The sequence below is a fragment of the Panulirus ornatus genome, chromosome 6 (genome assembly GCF_036320965.1).
Source record: "Panulirus ornatus isolate Po-2019 chromosome 6, ASM3632096v1, whole genome shotgun sequence".
NCBI classification, from domain to species: domain Eukaryota; kingdom Metazoa; phylum Arthropoda; class Malacostraca; order Decapoda; family Palinuridae; genus Panulirus; species Panulirus ornatus.
In genome coordinates, this window is record NC_092229.1 from 22,145,251 (window position 1) to 22,161,388 (window position 16,138).

The window sequence follows — 16,138 nt, forward strand, 5'->3', positions numbered from 1 at the left end:
ACATACGTCCACACACGCACATATACATACCTACACAGCTTTCCATGGTTTACCCCAGACGCTTCACATGTCTTGATTCAATCCACTGACAGCACGTCAACCCCGGTATACCACATTGCTCCAATTCACTCTATTCCTTGCCCTCCTTTCACCCTCCTGCAAGTTCAGGCCCCGATCACACAAAATCTTTTTCACTCCATCTTTCCACCTCCAATTTGGTCTCCCTCTTCTCCTCGTTCCCTCCACCTCCGACACATATATCCTCTTGGTCAACCTTTCCTCACTCATTCTCTCCATGTGCCCAAACCATTTCAAAACACCCTCTTCTGCTCTCTCAACCACGCTCTTTTTATTTCCACACATCTCTCTCACCCTTACGTTACTTACTCGATCAAACCTCCTCACACCACACATTGTCCTCAGACATCTCATTTCCAGCACATCCATCCTCCTGCGCACAACTCTATCCATAGCCCACGCCTCGCAACCATACAACATTGTTGGAACCACTATTCCTTCAAACATACCCATTTTTGCTTTCCGAGATAATGTTCTCGACTTCCACACATTCTTCAAGGCTCCCAGAATTTTCGCCCCCTCCCCCACCCTATGGTCCAATTCTGCTTCCATGGTTCCATCCGCTGCCAGATCCACTCCCAGATATCTAAAACACTTCACTTCCTCCAGTTTTTCTCCATTCAAACTCACCTCCCAATTTACTTGACCCTCAACCCTACTGTACCTAATGACCTTGCTCTTATTTATATTTATATTTATATTTATATTTATATATATGGTCATGATTAAGGCCTCAGCTGCCCGTACCATCTCAGCCATAAAAAGAAAAAAAAAACAGTTTACGTAGGTGAGAGGAGTCGTTGTGATGCACAAAACATTCCACTAGTGCAGGGCGTCATGTTGAACTTGAGCAAGAGTACCTCACCTCAAGAGATTCCTGCAGTCATAACTAAATGACAAAAGAGAAAATTGAGAGGCAGACACGATGCTCAAGTGTAAAGTTTCTTCCCCAGACACACACACACACACAGAGAAAAATGTTACTACGCCCTCCTTCTCTCCCCTTCCAGAGCATTACAGAAGCCAAACACACATCAACCAATACCCACGTTTCAGTCAACCCAGAACACCTGACTCTCAACACCCTAAAGGACACCCTCCCACCAAGGTAGCCACATCATTGAGCAATGTTTTGCTAAACTGTCAAAATCATTTCAGTATCATATTTACCCTGATTCTATTACGTCCGATTCAGTAATGTGACTATAAATAATCGGTATGTGAATACAAGGTTATGGCAAGTGTTATCTTAATTCAGTTCGTTGTGGTATATGTTGCAGTACTCAAGTTTGTCATGTACAATAGACAGAATTCCAGTCATTAAGGCTGTAGTATAAATACAATTTCGTTCCATGTGACCCTTATGAAGATGTAATACACACTGAATAACTAAGTAAAAAACTAATGAGAAATCTTTGTATGAGCTTAACCTTACACTGCACACGGTGAGGCAAACAGATGCCACTTGAGAAGGACTTTAAAAACCTGGGCACACCAGGATATCACACGCAACAATCAATCTATATTTAAATTAATAAAAGAAAAAAATCACGACAGCCTGACTTCACGACGTTCCTGGAGGAGACTACGATCACTTGGCTGATGACGGAGTTGGGCGGCCTGTACATCGACAGTCTGGCCTACAAGGACGTGTGGTGCCTGGTGGTGCACAAGGGCGGCAGGGTGGTGCTGGAGGCCCTAACCACTTCCCTCCCAGGACGCAACATGACCAAGCTGGACGTGTCACCGCTGACTCTCCAGGTTGCTGTACCTCTCACAAAAGGTGAGTAGGCAGGGCGTTACAAGGCTGGGGAGGTGGTATATCTGGGCAGACGGTGTTACTGGCATGTGGCAGCCTTGTGCTCGGCAGCTGTAGAATAACTGGGTAACATCAGTGTCAGTGATGCTACCACACACCTCAACCACAGAGATCTGGTGGACTTCCATCACAGGAGGTACAACCAGACGGTTGTCTGACAAAAGAGGGAAATGTGGCAGGCGTGGAACAAGTGCGTGGTTGGGACTGGTCAGCCCTGAGGGTGGCATCAGGAGACACTTACAAGCATGAATGGTAATGGTAGGGGGTGCAGGAAGCATGGCAACATAAGACTATCGTATGGCGGGCATGGTACAACGGCATAATGGTATGGGACGGCGGTGTGTGGGATACGCCGAGATAAACATCGATGCTAACAGTCGTTTCTACCCTCACCAGAGCGGCGTTGTGGTTGGCACGGTCGAGCGGGGATGGAGGAGCGCGCCACCTTCTGTGACACTTACGAAGGCTACGGTAACTTCTGCAGCTGTCACCATGATGACCTACCCTGGTCACCTCTACCACACAACATCGTAAGATTATTTTACTCTTCTTTACATCACCATGCCAAACTCTTGTTCCACTTTGACGATATATGTTGTGCACCTGCACAACGTACTACTGTCCATGTACTACTGCATCAGTATAGTACATTAAGACTATTGTGTTGGGGATCAGCTTGAGTACCAGGTGCAGGAGGTGATTCCCGTGGCCATAGTGACAGCTCACCGGTTGCCCCACGTCCTGCGTCAGGTGGGTCAACTGTGGTCCAGCCCCGGCGGCACCATCACACCCATCACCATCTTCGTCGATGGCCACAACCCCGAGGCGCGAGCGCTTGCCTCCCTCCTCAACCTGCCCGTGGTAGAACACCACAACCCCGCGCCCCTGGGTCAGTAAGAAGGAATCCATCTTAAGCACGATGTGACCAATGCAATTTCATATTTGGCTTTTATCATGCACTGATACATTCCACTGAAACTATATATGAAATAAGGAATCTCATATACTCCCTGAAAACATTGTTCTATGCAAAATATCACACTGTATGTAGCCTGTAATTGTAAGACTATAAATACTATTCATAGACAACTTCTCAACACTTAAAGGTGGTCTATACCAACATTTTCTACATGGTCAAGTGATTTTACAATATATCCCTTAGGGAAAATCTCTTCAAAACCATGTGGGACTATATGTCCCTTGAGTGATTCCAGTTACTATTCAATCAGCCAGATTCCACCAGATATCAGGACGATCAAATCGAAAGCCATCGCATTTGTCGATTCGTATACGGAAAACATAAATTCCCCTATTAAACACTGTACACCAGCGGCAGGGTCTCAGGTAACCTAAGGTCCTCTATCATAACAACTACTGTATGATTCTCCTCCAGAGGGTACGACCTGTTGAACGTTACCAAAGATCGAGGTAGCTTTGAACAATGAAATTCATAATATATGTTAAAACCGTTAACATATTTGTCCTAGTGAATGTCGTATGTAGCCTGGCAAACTTCAACCGCACAAATGTCATTCTTATAGACTTTAGCCAAATACCAGTATATCCACACACACAAACTCACACACACACACACACACACACACACACACACACACAGTAAAAAAGTTATCGCATTAAACTTCTAGTTGAATGGAATACGGCGAACCTGTGATCACAGATAATATCCAGGCTTAAATTTCAAAGCTATGTGATAAAGTTCAAGCTCTGAGGCCATTATGAGTGTAAAATCCTTCCTCTTACTATACAAACAGGTAATTACTCTCTCTCTCTCTCTCTCTCTCTCTCTCTCTCTCTCTCTCTCTCTCTCTCTCTCTCACACACACACACACACACACACACACACACACACACACACACACACACACACACACACACACTTTCAAAGAAGAAATTACCTATGCGAGAGAGAACACTGTTTCAGCGAAACAAAATCTTGTGGAAAGACCTCTTAGTGTGCTCCGTTTACAGAAGGTTGGGTAAACTGTGTGTGTCTGGAGTGAGAGAAAGCATTTGACACTACAACACAGTAGGATGGACAAAAGACCATCATGTAGGAATAAGGAGTTGACAACTATGACAGGTAGATTATCTTAGCGGAGGAAGAGAACGAAGGACGCATGTCGGGGGTGCCTTCTTGAAACGAGTTAAGGCCACTGGTGGCGTGCTACAGGGTGCAGTTCTTGAGCAATACTCTTCATAATCTATGAAAGTGACTTGCCAGAAAGACCGGCCTTATACCTACATGTCTTTGCAGATGATGCCAGTCATCAACATACAAGGGAATCTAAACGATCTCCAAAGTAGGTTTGAGAGACAAATGATGAAATTTAGTCTCAGTAACGCTAAAGTGTGAGGGTGGGATAGAAAGAAAAAAAGGCCTGATATGAATTACTTAGCAGAATACAAACGGCAGGAATCTGTGTGTGAGAGGGACCTGTGAGAGGAACTCGAGCCTTTCCTATCGCCAGAACCCATCCTTAGGGAAAGACGGCAAACTGTCTGACGTAAAACATCATAACACTCAAGTATATGGATACGGAAATATTCAGCAAGCTCTGCATACCCAACACTACACTAAAATATGTGTCTGAGCTTCAGTCAACGCATTTACAGAAGTACGAAGAATTAAAAGTGAAGGTCCAAAGGATGGCAAGGAAGTTACCAGCATTAAGGAAGCTGAATTACATGGAAAGGCAAGAGGACTTCCTTCAATCTGCCCACCATGGAAAAGAGAGGAGAAAGCCGTGACAAGATCATCACCTATGTTTTTAATCCAGTCTGAAGAAGCCAACAGTACACAGTTCTTTGAACCATGCAAGGATAGAACAATACGAGGCCATAACATGAATTTTAGAAGTCGCTCTTTGGAAATGATGTAATATACCGGGGTTGACGTGCTGTCAGTGGATTGAATCAAGACATGTGAAGCGTCTGGGGTAAACCATGGAAAGCTGTGTAGGTATGTATATTTGCGTGTGTGAACGTATGTATATACATGTGTATGGGGGGGGTTGGGCCATTTCTTTCGTCTGTTTCCTTGCGCTACCTCGCAAACGCGGGAGACAGCGACAAAGTATAAAAATATATATATATATATATATATATATATATATATATATATATATATATATATATATATATATATATATATATATGGGAACTTCAGTGAAGGGCGCAAATGGGGAGGTGATAACAAGTAGTGGTGATGTGAGAAGGAGATGGAGTGAGTATTTTCAAGGTTTGTTGAATGTGTTTGATGATAGAGTGGCAGATATAGGGTGTTTTGGTCGAGGTGGTGTGCAAAGTGAGAGGGTTAGGGAAAATGATTTGGTAAACAGAGAAGAGGTAGTGAAAGCTTTGCGGAAGATGAAAGCCGGCAAGGCAGCAGGTTTGGATGGTATTGCAGTGGAATTTATTAAAAAAGGGGGTGACTGTATTGTTGACTGGTTGGTAAGGTTATTTAACGTATGTATGACTCATGGTGAGGTGCCTGAGGATTGGCGGAATGCGTGCATAGTGCCATTGTACAAAGGCAAAGGGGATAAGAGTGAGTGCTCAAATTACAGAGGTATAAGTTTGTTGAGTATTCCTGGTAAATTATATGGGAGGGTATTGATTGAGAGGGTGAAGGCATGTACAGAGCATCAGATTGGGGAAGAGCAGTGTAGTTTCAGAAGTGGTAGAGGATGTGTGGATCAGGTGTTTGCTCTGAAGAATGTATGTGAGAAATACTTAGAAAAGCAAATGGATTTGTATGTAGCATTTATGGATCTGGAGAAGGGATATGATAGAGTTGATAGAGATGCTCTGTGGAAGGTATTAAGAATATATGGTGTGGGAGGTAAGTTGTTAGAAGCAGTGAAAAGTTTTTATCGAGGATGTAAGGCATGTGTACGTGTAGGAAGAGAGGAAAGTGATTGGTTCTCAGTGAATGTAGGTTTGCGGCAGGGGTGTGTGATGTCTCCATGGTTGTTTAATTTGTTTATGGATGGGGTTGTTAGGGAGGTAAATGCAAGAGTTTTGGAAAGAGGGGCAAGTATGAAGTCTGTTGGGGATGAGAGAGCTTGGGAAGTGAGTCAGTTGTTGTTCGCTGATGATACAGCGCTGGTGGCTGATTCATGTGAGAAACTGCAGAAGCTGGAGACTGAGTTTGGTAAAGTGTGTGGAAGAAGAAAGTTAAGAGTAAATGTGAATAAGAGCAAGGTTATTAGGTACAGTAGGGTTGAGGGTCAAGTCAATTGGGAGGTGAGTTTGAATGGAGAAAAACTGGAGGAAGTGAAGTGTTTTAGATATCTGGGAGTGGATCTGGCAACGGATGGAACCATGGAAGCGGAAGTGGATCATAGGGTGGGGGAGGGGGCGAAAATTCTGGGGGCCTGGAAGAATGTGTGGAAGTCGAGAACATTATCTCGGAAAGCAAAAATGGGTATGTTTGAAGGAATAGTGGTTCCAACAATGTTGTATGGTTGCGAGGCGTGGGCTATGGATAGAGTTGTGCGCAGGAGGATGGATGTGCTGGAAATGAGATGTTTGAGGACAATGTGTGGTGTGAGGTGGTTTGATCGAGTGAGTAACGTAAGGGTAAGAGAGATGTGTGGAAATAAAAAGAGCGTGGTTGAGAGAGCAGAAGAGGGTGTTTTGAAGTGGTTTGGGCACATGGAGAGGATGAGTGAGGAAAGATTGACCAAGAGGATATATGTGTCGGAGGTGGAGGGAGCAAGGAGAAGAGGGAGACCAAATTGGAGGTGGAAAGATGGAGTGAAAAAGATTTTGTGTGATCGGGGCCTGAACATGCAGGAGGGTGAAAGGAGGGCAAGGAATAGAGTGAATTGGATCGATGTGGTATACCGGGGTTGACGTGCTGTCAGCGGATTGAATCAAGGCATGTGAAGCGTCTGGGGTAAACCATGGAAAGCTGTGTAGGTATGTATATTTGCGTGTGTGGACGTATGTATATACATGTGTATGGGGGTGGGTTGGGCCATTTCTTTCGTCTGTTTCCTTGCGCTACCTCGCAGACGCGGGAGACAGCGACAAAGTATAAAAAAAAAATATATATATATATACAGTATAAGAGTGTTGGAAAATGGAATGAAATTAACACACTGTAATTGTAGACAGAATAGAGAACTTTAAGAAGTTCAAAGATGGCAGGAAAATTTCAAAAGATTGGGTGCCAGGAATGTAAAGTTTCTTCCCACAAAATATAAAATGGTAAATACACACATATGGGGGAATTCAGTAGGGTCGAGAGAGAGAGAGAGAGAGAGAGAGAGAGAGAGAGAGAGAGAGAGAGAGAGAGAGAGAGAGAGAGAGAGCAAAGAACGGGAGACATCAAATAAGGCAAGAAGAGGGAACAGCCTGGAAAGTACCAATGAGATCTCAAGAGGGTACAGCGATGGTAATGTCAGACTAAGATGGAGATGGAGAGTAGTAAACAGTATAAGGCCCTTGAAAATGAACCAGACATGGTTAGAGTTGTGGAGAAAGATCTTAATGAAAAGATAAGATCACACCTGTTGTGCCAGAAGGATGAAGGGGCAATATGGAGGGAGAAAGGAGGCAAAAAATATGAGATGGATGTTTCATTGTTTGGTCCTCTTAATAAGAAGCAGCCTTGAGCTTCAGGCAATACAGGTAGATCGCCTAATCACATAGTACAGTCAGAACTGTAACTGTGCGGAGGAAGCGCATGGTGGATGATACCATATAATCCTCTGGAATTTTGATAATCTCGAACAAATATGAGATGAGGCAATGAAACATGAGCTTCTGAGGATTTCAGTTACAAAATGGATAAGCTGGGGAATTGTGCATTCTCATGGAAACAGCGTCGTGTAGAAACATGTTCTTATGAGTGCATGCAGAAAAAATTCCAGTGTCAACATGTCACTGAGCACACCCGGTTCACAAGGACTGATATACCAAGAGCTTGGCATCATCCGCAATCAGGTGCAGGCAGCAGCTTATCCTCCTGGCACGTCATTCACAAAGATCAAAGAAAGCAATGGTTCCACGTCAGAACCCTGCGACACGCTACTCATGACACTGGTTTGTGTGTAATTACCTCTTTGTCCTTTACGAGAAAGATGTGTGTGTGTGTGTGTGTGTGTGTGTGTGTGTGTGTGTGTGTGTGTGTGTTTGTACGCGCGCGCGCTAAAGGCTGTACCAGTGGTATTCAGATGCTCTCGTGTAACCCTGCCTTTATAACGCTAACATATGGCTCTTATCCACAGGCTCATCAAGTCGCATCAACTACCATATGAAGTTCGTCTTGCAGAAAGTGTTCCAGCTGTACCCACAAGCCGACAAGGCCATCATCCTGGAGGATGACCTTGACCTGGCACCTGACTTCATCCCGTGAGTAAAAATTAAAATTCCCACAGCCTCCTGTATAACCCAGGGGTCTCCCTCAGGAAGTCTTAAGTGGTGTCGCATGTGGTTTACGACAGGAGGTGGGTGTCTTCCCTCCAGATCCTGAATTATTCTGCAATTTTCGAGCACACGTAGAAGCCAGTTGCTGGGCCTTAAAGAACATCAAATGGACTATCTAAAATCACAGTCAGCTATCAAAGGACGAACTTTCAGGTGAACGATCCTAACTTTGAAATCTGGCAAGATGGCTCAGCACCAAAGGACATTCTTTGGGGAAACTCCTACAACCTGGTGTTAGGTGCAGTACCACTGACGTCCAGGCCAAGGTAGATAATTGCCTGACCTGCAATACGACCCATTACACAATATCCAGTCGACAGGAAGACACTTGGCAGTTACTAGGCATTTCTGAACACTAAAGTTAATCTGCTTCGATGACCTATCCCTCAGTCATCACATCATACGCAGGACTACACCCAGCCATTCCCTCTGACACAACACCAGAGAAAGGCAATATCTATCTGTGTAAGATTTGCCTCCCTTAGACACCAGCCTGTGAACCATGAGACAGTGAGAACTTGCATCACTGCTGCAGCGGGTAATACATCTCGCATCTTATCAACGTCTTGCCAATAAGACCAACAAGTCTGTCCTATTAAGACAATCTTTCCCCTCTCCAGGTACTTCCACCAGACCGCGCCACTGCTCACGTCGGACCGCAAGCTGGTGTGCGTCAACGCCTACAACTACAATGCCTTCAGCCACACCGCCCTTGACCCCACGCGCCTCTATAGGGTCCATGGGGTCCCCGCTTACGGCTGGATGGTCAGGAGAGACGTGGCTGAAGAAATGGTCAGCAAATGGCCCTCACTTGATCAGGTCAGAATCCTACTTATGAAGATCATGACGGGGTATTTCTTTCCATTAATGACGTTAGTATTATTCTGTCACCTTTATAGTAAGTACAGGAAAGACTATGGACCAACATGGTGGGGACAGTTCCATCTTGTCTCTCTCCCACAGAACTTCGACTGGGACTGGTGGCTGCGGTATTACATGATGGGAGAACGGGACGTCTTGGTGCCGGAGATTCCTCGTACCAAGCACTCTGGCGGCGGTGGCATCCACGTCACTGGGCTAGAACAGGCATACTTCTACAACCAACGACCGCTCAACTCGCATACCAACGTCACCATGGATGTCCAGGGGTACGACAACGCGCACATGACCAGACAAAATCAAAAATAAAAACACCGTAAAAATGATTTCTTCCAACTTACCGATTTCCACCTTTAAAATTTACGTATAAAAAAATCAAAATATGAATATCAGGAAATACGAGTGGATTCTCATACATATAAATCCTAGTGAGGAAAAAATTATTGCCTTACTAACATAGTGACTATGCCACTGATTTTACTGAAATAACATGTTAGGGTTTAATACACAATGTGCATATCTTCACAACTTGAATCATCATCTGTACATCTGCTGTCTTACGATCCGCAGGGCAGAGCTGTGGCATTACTACAAATTCCACGATAACGCCATCCGTACAGGCCAGGTTGTGGCTTTCACCAGTCATCCATGTAAAGACCTGCCAATACCCCGGCACCAGGTGAGTCCCTAGTCCTCCATACACCTATACAAGGCATTAGTACGAGGACCCGCCCACACCAAAGCATCAGCCAAAAACCAGGTCCTGTTCATCTCTCCCGGTCCAACCTAGGTCAATGTCAGGAGTTGTACATGCTCACGAGTTGTACATGCTCACGAGTTGTTCATGCTAACGAGTTGTATATGCTGAAGACTTGTATATGCTGAAAAGTTGTACATGCTCAAAAGCTGTACATGCTCAGGAGTTGTACTTGCTCAGGCAACATGTTAGTGTGACGGACCCGCCCACACTTCAAAACCGTATTAGTGATGGATCCAACCTATACTGTGGCAGAGGTTAGTTCCACGTTCCAGACATACCTACACACTAGTGTCACGTCCTAACCAAGTCATAAGAAAATTGCCACGGCTTGCAGCAAACCAGGGGGGTCAAGTCTCACAAACACCTACACTTGCCGTAAATTCTAGATTCTGGGTGAAAACTATGATATAAGGTAGTAAAAAAAAAAAAAAAGGCAGAAGGGCTAGAGCCTTGAATATAGGCATTGCATGGGAACCCTTAGGGCACATATTAAGGGAGTAGTAAGGATCAGGGAACGACCCTAGTTAGTATTAGGTACAGCCCAAAGCCAAGTTACTTTTAATTTTCGTCCTCACTTACACAGGTTGCGACAAATCACGCTCTAACCAACATATATACTAATGATATTTCATAACCGCATATTCGGAGGATAAAATTCCTTCCACCACGCTCAGCCTAACTAAAACCCACTTTGGTCGCCAGGTGAACCAGAGCTTCGTGGTGTACGTCAACCAGCCGGACGAGGCAAGGAATTCCTCCCAGGCCTACTACGTCGCTGCCAGGGTAAGGTGGTCTGTCAAAACATCACTTCTGAAATTTCTTTATTAATAATCAGATGACGTCATTACCACATTATCATATAAGGAAGAGGACTCGTTCATAGAGTCAATTACATCAAATGATCACAATTACCGAACTGATGATGAATTAATAACAACGTTGTGTAAAGAATCAAGATTGCAAGATGGACTCGACCTGACTTGTGCTTCAGGGAGACGTAAAGGATGAACCTACTGAGTAGTTGAGTAAGTTTTAATGAAGTGATAATATTCAGACTCTGTCTCTGGTCTGGAAATATAACGTTCATATCCTTAATTCGAACCAGACGCGACTGTCGGCGGGAGGTATCCCCTTTACTAACGCTCTTGAGTGTACAACAAGGAGTTCGGAACTTTCTTCTTAATGCTTCGAACACTCCAAACCTCTTCACTACATTGTACCTGACACTCGCACAATGAAAGCTGATCTCCCTCCATTAACCACCTATGAGTCAATCTCGTCATCTAGATCCTCACCACTATTGGAACCATTCCCTTTTGTCGGTAAGTTAAGAGTGAACGTGTCACCCGCTTCCCAAGGTCTCGAGCTTCACGCACTTTGTGATATCTGATGTCGCCATTCTTACCGCCACCTGCTTCGCTGCAATTTGTACATCTGGGACTAAACAGCACTGTGTGGGAGAGAATATCCAACGTCGAAACAGGTAGCCGCAGCTGTCTCTACCTGCTGGTCGGCTCGTTCCTTCCAAGTAATGACAGTATGTGCAGGAACTCCACACAAGGTTACCATCATGCGTCGCTCAACACAAGCCAGACACAGATATCCCTCAACAGCGGGTGTGATACTTTCAACCTGTCGACGGCTTGCTGTGTACTGCGACAACTGCAATATCTCATGATGCTTGTGGCTCTTCAGTTCCTTAATTATCTAACTACAGATAGCATGGCGTTCGTTTCTACATTCTTTCGTTTATTATGTAATGTCGGTGATACATAAGTAGTTGGGAATTCCTCAGTGGTCACAGTTGGATTAACTATAATGCAAAGATTCACAAGCAACTCATCTAAACACAGAAACTTCTGATAGTGTACAAACAACGCATTTTACGATGATTCATCTACTGCAAGGAATGAAAAAAATGAATCGAAGCGTTTGGGTTTTTCTGTGACATATTTGGTGACAAAATATCCTTTTTACCAAGTGTCCTTAAGATGACCATGAGATCGAAGTACATATAAGATACTGGACAAATTTTTTTGCTTCAGAAAGACATGAAAGTACTTTATCGTATACTAGTTGACTCAACTGACCGCACCCACGATCATATCTTTCATTATTACATCATAATTAAGTTTCAAGCAAATTCCACCGTCTTAATGAACTTCGCTTCGAATTCATTAAAGCGAGCGAGAACTCGAGCTGTGCTTGCTTTCTCGTGCTCTTTCGTCAACGCTCTTCTTCATTTCATATAACCTACGTCGACGCAAAATGCATCACTCAGTTACTCCTATAACCTTCTTCCGAATTCCCTCTTTTTCATCAGTGCCATAAACGTCTCTTGCTGAAATTTAACTTAATTTTCCCTCCACCAGTGTCTGGGCTTCGACGACCACATTTACCACGAGAACCTTCACATGATGTTCACCGCCTCCTTTTATGGTAACCAACTCTACATCATCGGCTGCCCTAACTCCCCCTTCTGGTGAGTCCCTACATGGTTCGTTCATAGGTAAAACAGACTAGCAACAAGCTAGGTAGAGTAGGTACAGGAGGTAGAGACTGGACGAGAAGTGACTGATGCTTGGCTGGATTAAAACATCAAATTCTCAAAACGATGCAAACACGCCCTTTCAACGATGCATGCGTGAGTCCACTGTCAATACATTACTAACTCTATATTGTTATACAGACAACCAGAGAAGACTTCTCGTGAACCGGAGGGTCCTAAATAGCTCTAGAACGATGAACACACACCTGTAGTTGTTTCCCCTTTAGTTGGTCCTCAGACACAAAACAATCCCAAGATGTGAGTCTACGAACCAATATTCGACCTCATGAATGAGACTTGAAGATCGAATGTGTTTCACAAGACTATAACTTGGGTGAGTTACGAGACGCCTCTGAGGCAGCACTCACGAGACAGTCAAAAACCTATTTGTCTCGAGCCATCAGGGGTATTGCTGCAGGGTGAGGAGCTAATCTGCATCGACTCACCCTCCTTATAACTATCAACCTTAGTGCAGTTCTGCTCAGGCGGTCTTAAACACACGCTATTCCACTAAAGTCTGAGGTCAGTCGCCCCAGTATGAACAACAACAGCTTGAGGCAGGTTTTCCGGGCAGACGGCTGTCATGCACTGGCGTACAGGTACTGCCTAGTGACTCTGTACCTGTGAACCTGTTTTATCCTTCTTAGGGTATGAGGACGCCTGTGGCAGAGAGGCAGCTGGACACTGCGGTAAGTGAGGTGAAGCGCTGTGGATTGCTAGTGTTGCTTCCAATCATCCACGAGTAATGCAATTCTGTGTGCGGCTTGGTACTGGGGACCAATGCAGGGGATACGCTTAAATACGCAACTTGTATTCCTAGGATCTATAGTTTGCCCAGCGATTATTCAATTACCTGAGGCTCTAGCGCCAATCCCCCTAACTGACCGGGAATAAGAATACTGGCCTACCAGTCTGGAAAAGGACTGGAGGACCAGCAGATGCCGCACTGCTCAATGATGTGGATTACAATCGGTTTTCTATCACGCGAATCCTACAACGCAGGTTTACATCCCTGAACCCAACAGTATGACCGGATCCTTGTGTCGCCGACAGATGGACTCCTGTGATGGAGCGGTTAGCGTTCCCGACCATGACGCATTCACTGGCCGCATAGGTTCGAATCCTGGGTGCGGCACTCGGTCCACAATCAACCCAGCTGTTCATCCACCCCTATAGGTTGGTTGATAAAATGGGTACGTAGCTCAGCCTAGGGTATATATAATTACATACAGCGTTAATGGGACGGCCTTGATCAAGGCCTCAGTTGCCCGTGGTGTCTCAACATCAGAATACGAACTCAACGAACTTGCACAATAAAAGTTTATCAAAGTTGTGTCAGTGGATACTGGAAGTCTTTTCACCACCTTTGTTTAACTACATTATCATTATCATTTCCTTTATTCATCTCATCATCAAACCAGTCTATCTTGTCTCTCACAAGCTGCATGTCTCCCCCAGCCTGACCAACAACCCGGCGGACATCTACAACGCGACGCGGGAGGACGTGCAGTACGCTGACGATCATCCCTTCAGGAAGATGTCCCTCACCATGCACGTGGCCATGCGGGTGCCGCCACTCTCCCTCGCTGACGAGATCAACCTGACCAACCTGGTCCACTACAGCATACACTAGTGGCCAACCACGACCATGTGGGGCATGGCTCAGGATCATGACTGGGATTACCATGATGACTGGGATTACCATGATGACTGGGATTACCATGATGACTGGCATAACCATGATGACTGGGACAACCATGATGACTGGGATTACCATGATGACTGGGATTACCATGATGACTGGGATTACCATGATGACTGGGACAACCATGATGACTGGGACAACCATGATGACTGGCCTTACCATGATGACTGGGATTACCATGATGACTGGGATTACCATGATGACTGGGATTACCATGATGACTGGGACAACCATGATGACTGGCCTTACCATGATGACTGGGACAACCATGATGACTGGGATTACCATGATGACTGGGATTACCATGATGACTGGGACAACCATGATGACTGGGATTACCATGATGACTGGGACAACCATGATGACTGGGATTACCATGATGACTGGGACAACCATGATGACTGGGATTACCATGATGACTGGGATTACCATGATGACTGGGATTACCATGATGACTGGGATTACCATGATGACTGGGATTGGTATGATGACTGGGATTACCATGATGACTGGGATTACCATGATGACTGGGATTACCATGATGACTGGGATTACCATGATGACTGGGACAACCATGATGACTGGGATTACCATGATGACTGGGACAACCATGATGACTGGGATTACCATGATGACTGGGACAACCATGATAACTGGCATAACCATGATGACTGGGATTACCATGATGACTGGGATTACCATGATGACTGGGATTACCATGATGACTGGGATTACCATGATGACTGGGACAACCATGATGACTGGGATTACCATGATGACTGGGATTACCATGATGACTGGGACAACCATGATGACTGGGACAACCATGATGACTGGGATTACCATGATGACTGGGATTACCATGATGACTGGGATTACCATGATGACTGGGACAACCATGATGACTGGGATTACCATGATGACTGGGATTACCATGATGACTGGGACAACCATGATGACTGGGATTACCATGATGACTGGGACAACCATGATGACTGGGACAACCATGATGACTGGGATTACCATGATGACTGGGATTACCATGATGACTGGGATTACCATGATGACTGGGATTACCATGATGACTGGGATTACCATGATGACTGGGACAACCATGATGACTGGGATTACCATGATGACTGGGATTACCATGATGACTGGGATTACCATGATGACTGGGATTACCATGATGACTGGGACAACCATGATGACTGGGACAACCATGATGACTGGGATTACCATGATGACTGGGATTACCATGATGACTGGGATTACCATGATGACTGGGACAACCATGATGACTGGGATTACCATGATGACTGGGATTACCATGATGACTGGGATTACCATGATGACTGGGACAACCATGATGACTGGGATTACCATGATGACTGGGATTACCATGATGACTGGGACAACCATGATGACTGGGACAACCATGATGACTGGGATTACCATGATGACTGGGATTACCATGATGACTGGGATTACCATGATGACTGGGACAACCATGATGACTGGGACAACCATGATGACTGGGATTACCATGATGACTGGGACAACCATGATGACTGGGATTACCATGATGACTGGGATTAACATGACGACTGTGATTGGTATGGTGATTGAGATTACCATGATGACTGTGATTAGCATGATAACTGGGATTAGCATGATGATTAGGATCACCATGATGATTACACAAATGATGATGTCGGTAATGGGTAATTAGTTTCTGTTTTGGTTCAATAACGATCTCGCCCTTCAAGCTTACAGCGAACACGATGGATGGTGTACACTGTACAGCCCCACAGTACAGTACGACCGGTCTCTTTACAGACACCAACTCATGACATCAAGGGACGAAAACTCATGATTAATTCTTTTCTGGAA

General features: G+C 45.0%; 1 protein-coding gene across 1 annotated transcript; it reads left to right on the top strand.

Annotated features, from left to right (window-relative positions):
• The first annotated feature begins 1,641 nt into the window (after positions 1-1,641).
• On the top strand, positions 1,642-14,214 carry LOC139749123 (protein O-linked-mannose beta-1,2-N-acetylglucosaminyltransferase 1-like). The gene is made up of 10 exons (XM_071662743.1): positions 1,642-1,861; positions 2,294-2,427; positions 2,573-2,786; positions 8,155-8,278; positions 8,974-9,172; positions 9,317-9,501; positions 9,803-9,911; positions 10,695-10,775; positions 12,365-12,474; positions 13,999-14,214. The coding sequence occupies exons 1-10, from the start codon at positions 1,681-1,683 to the stop codon at positions 14,171-14,173; spliced, it is 1,512 nt and encodes a 503-aa protein (XP_071518844.1). The 5' UTR covers positions 1,642-1,680; the 3' UTR covers positions 14,174-14,214.
• Positions 14,215-16,138: the final 1,924 nt, after the last annotated feature.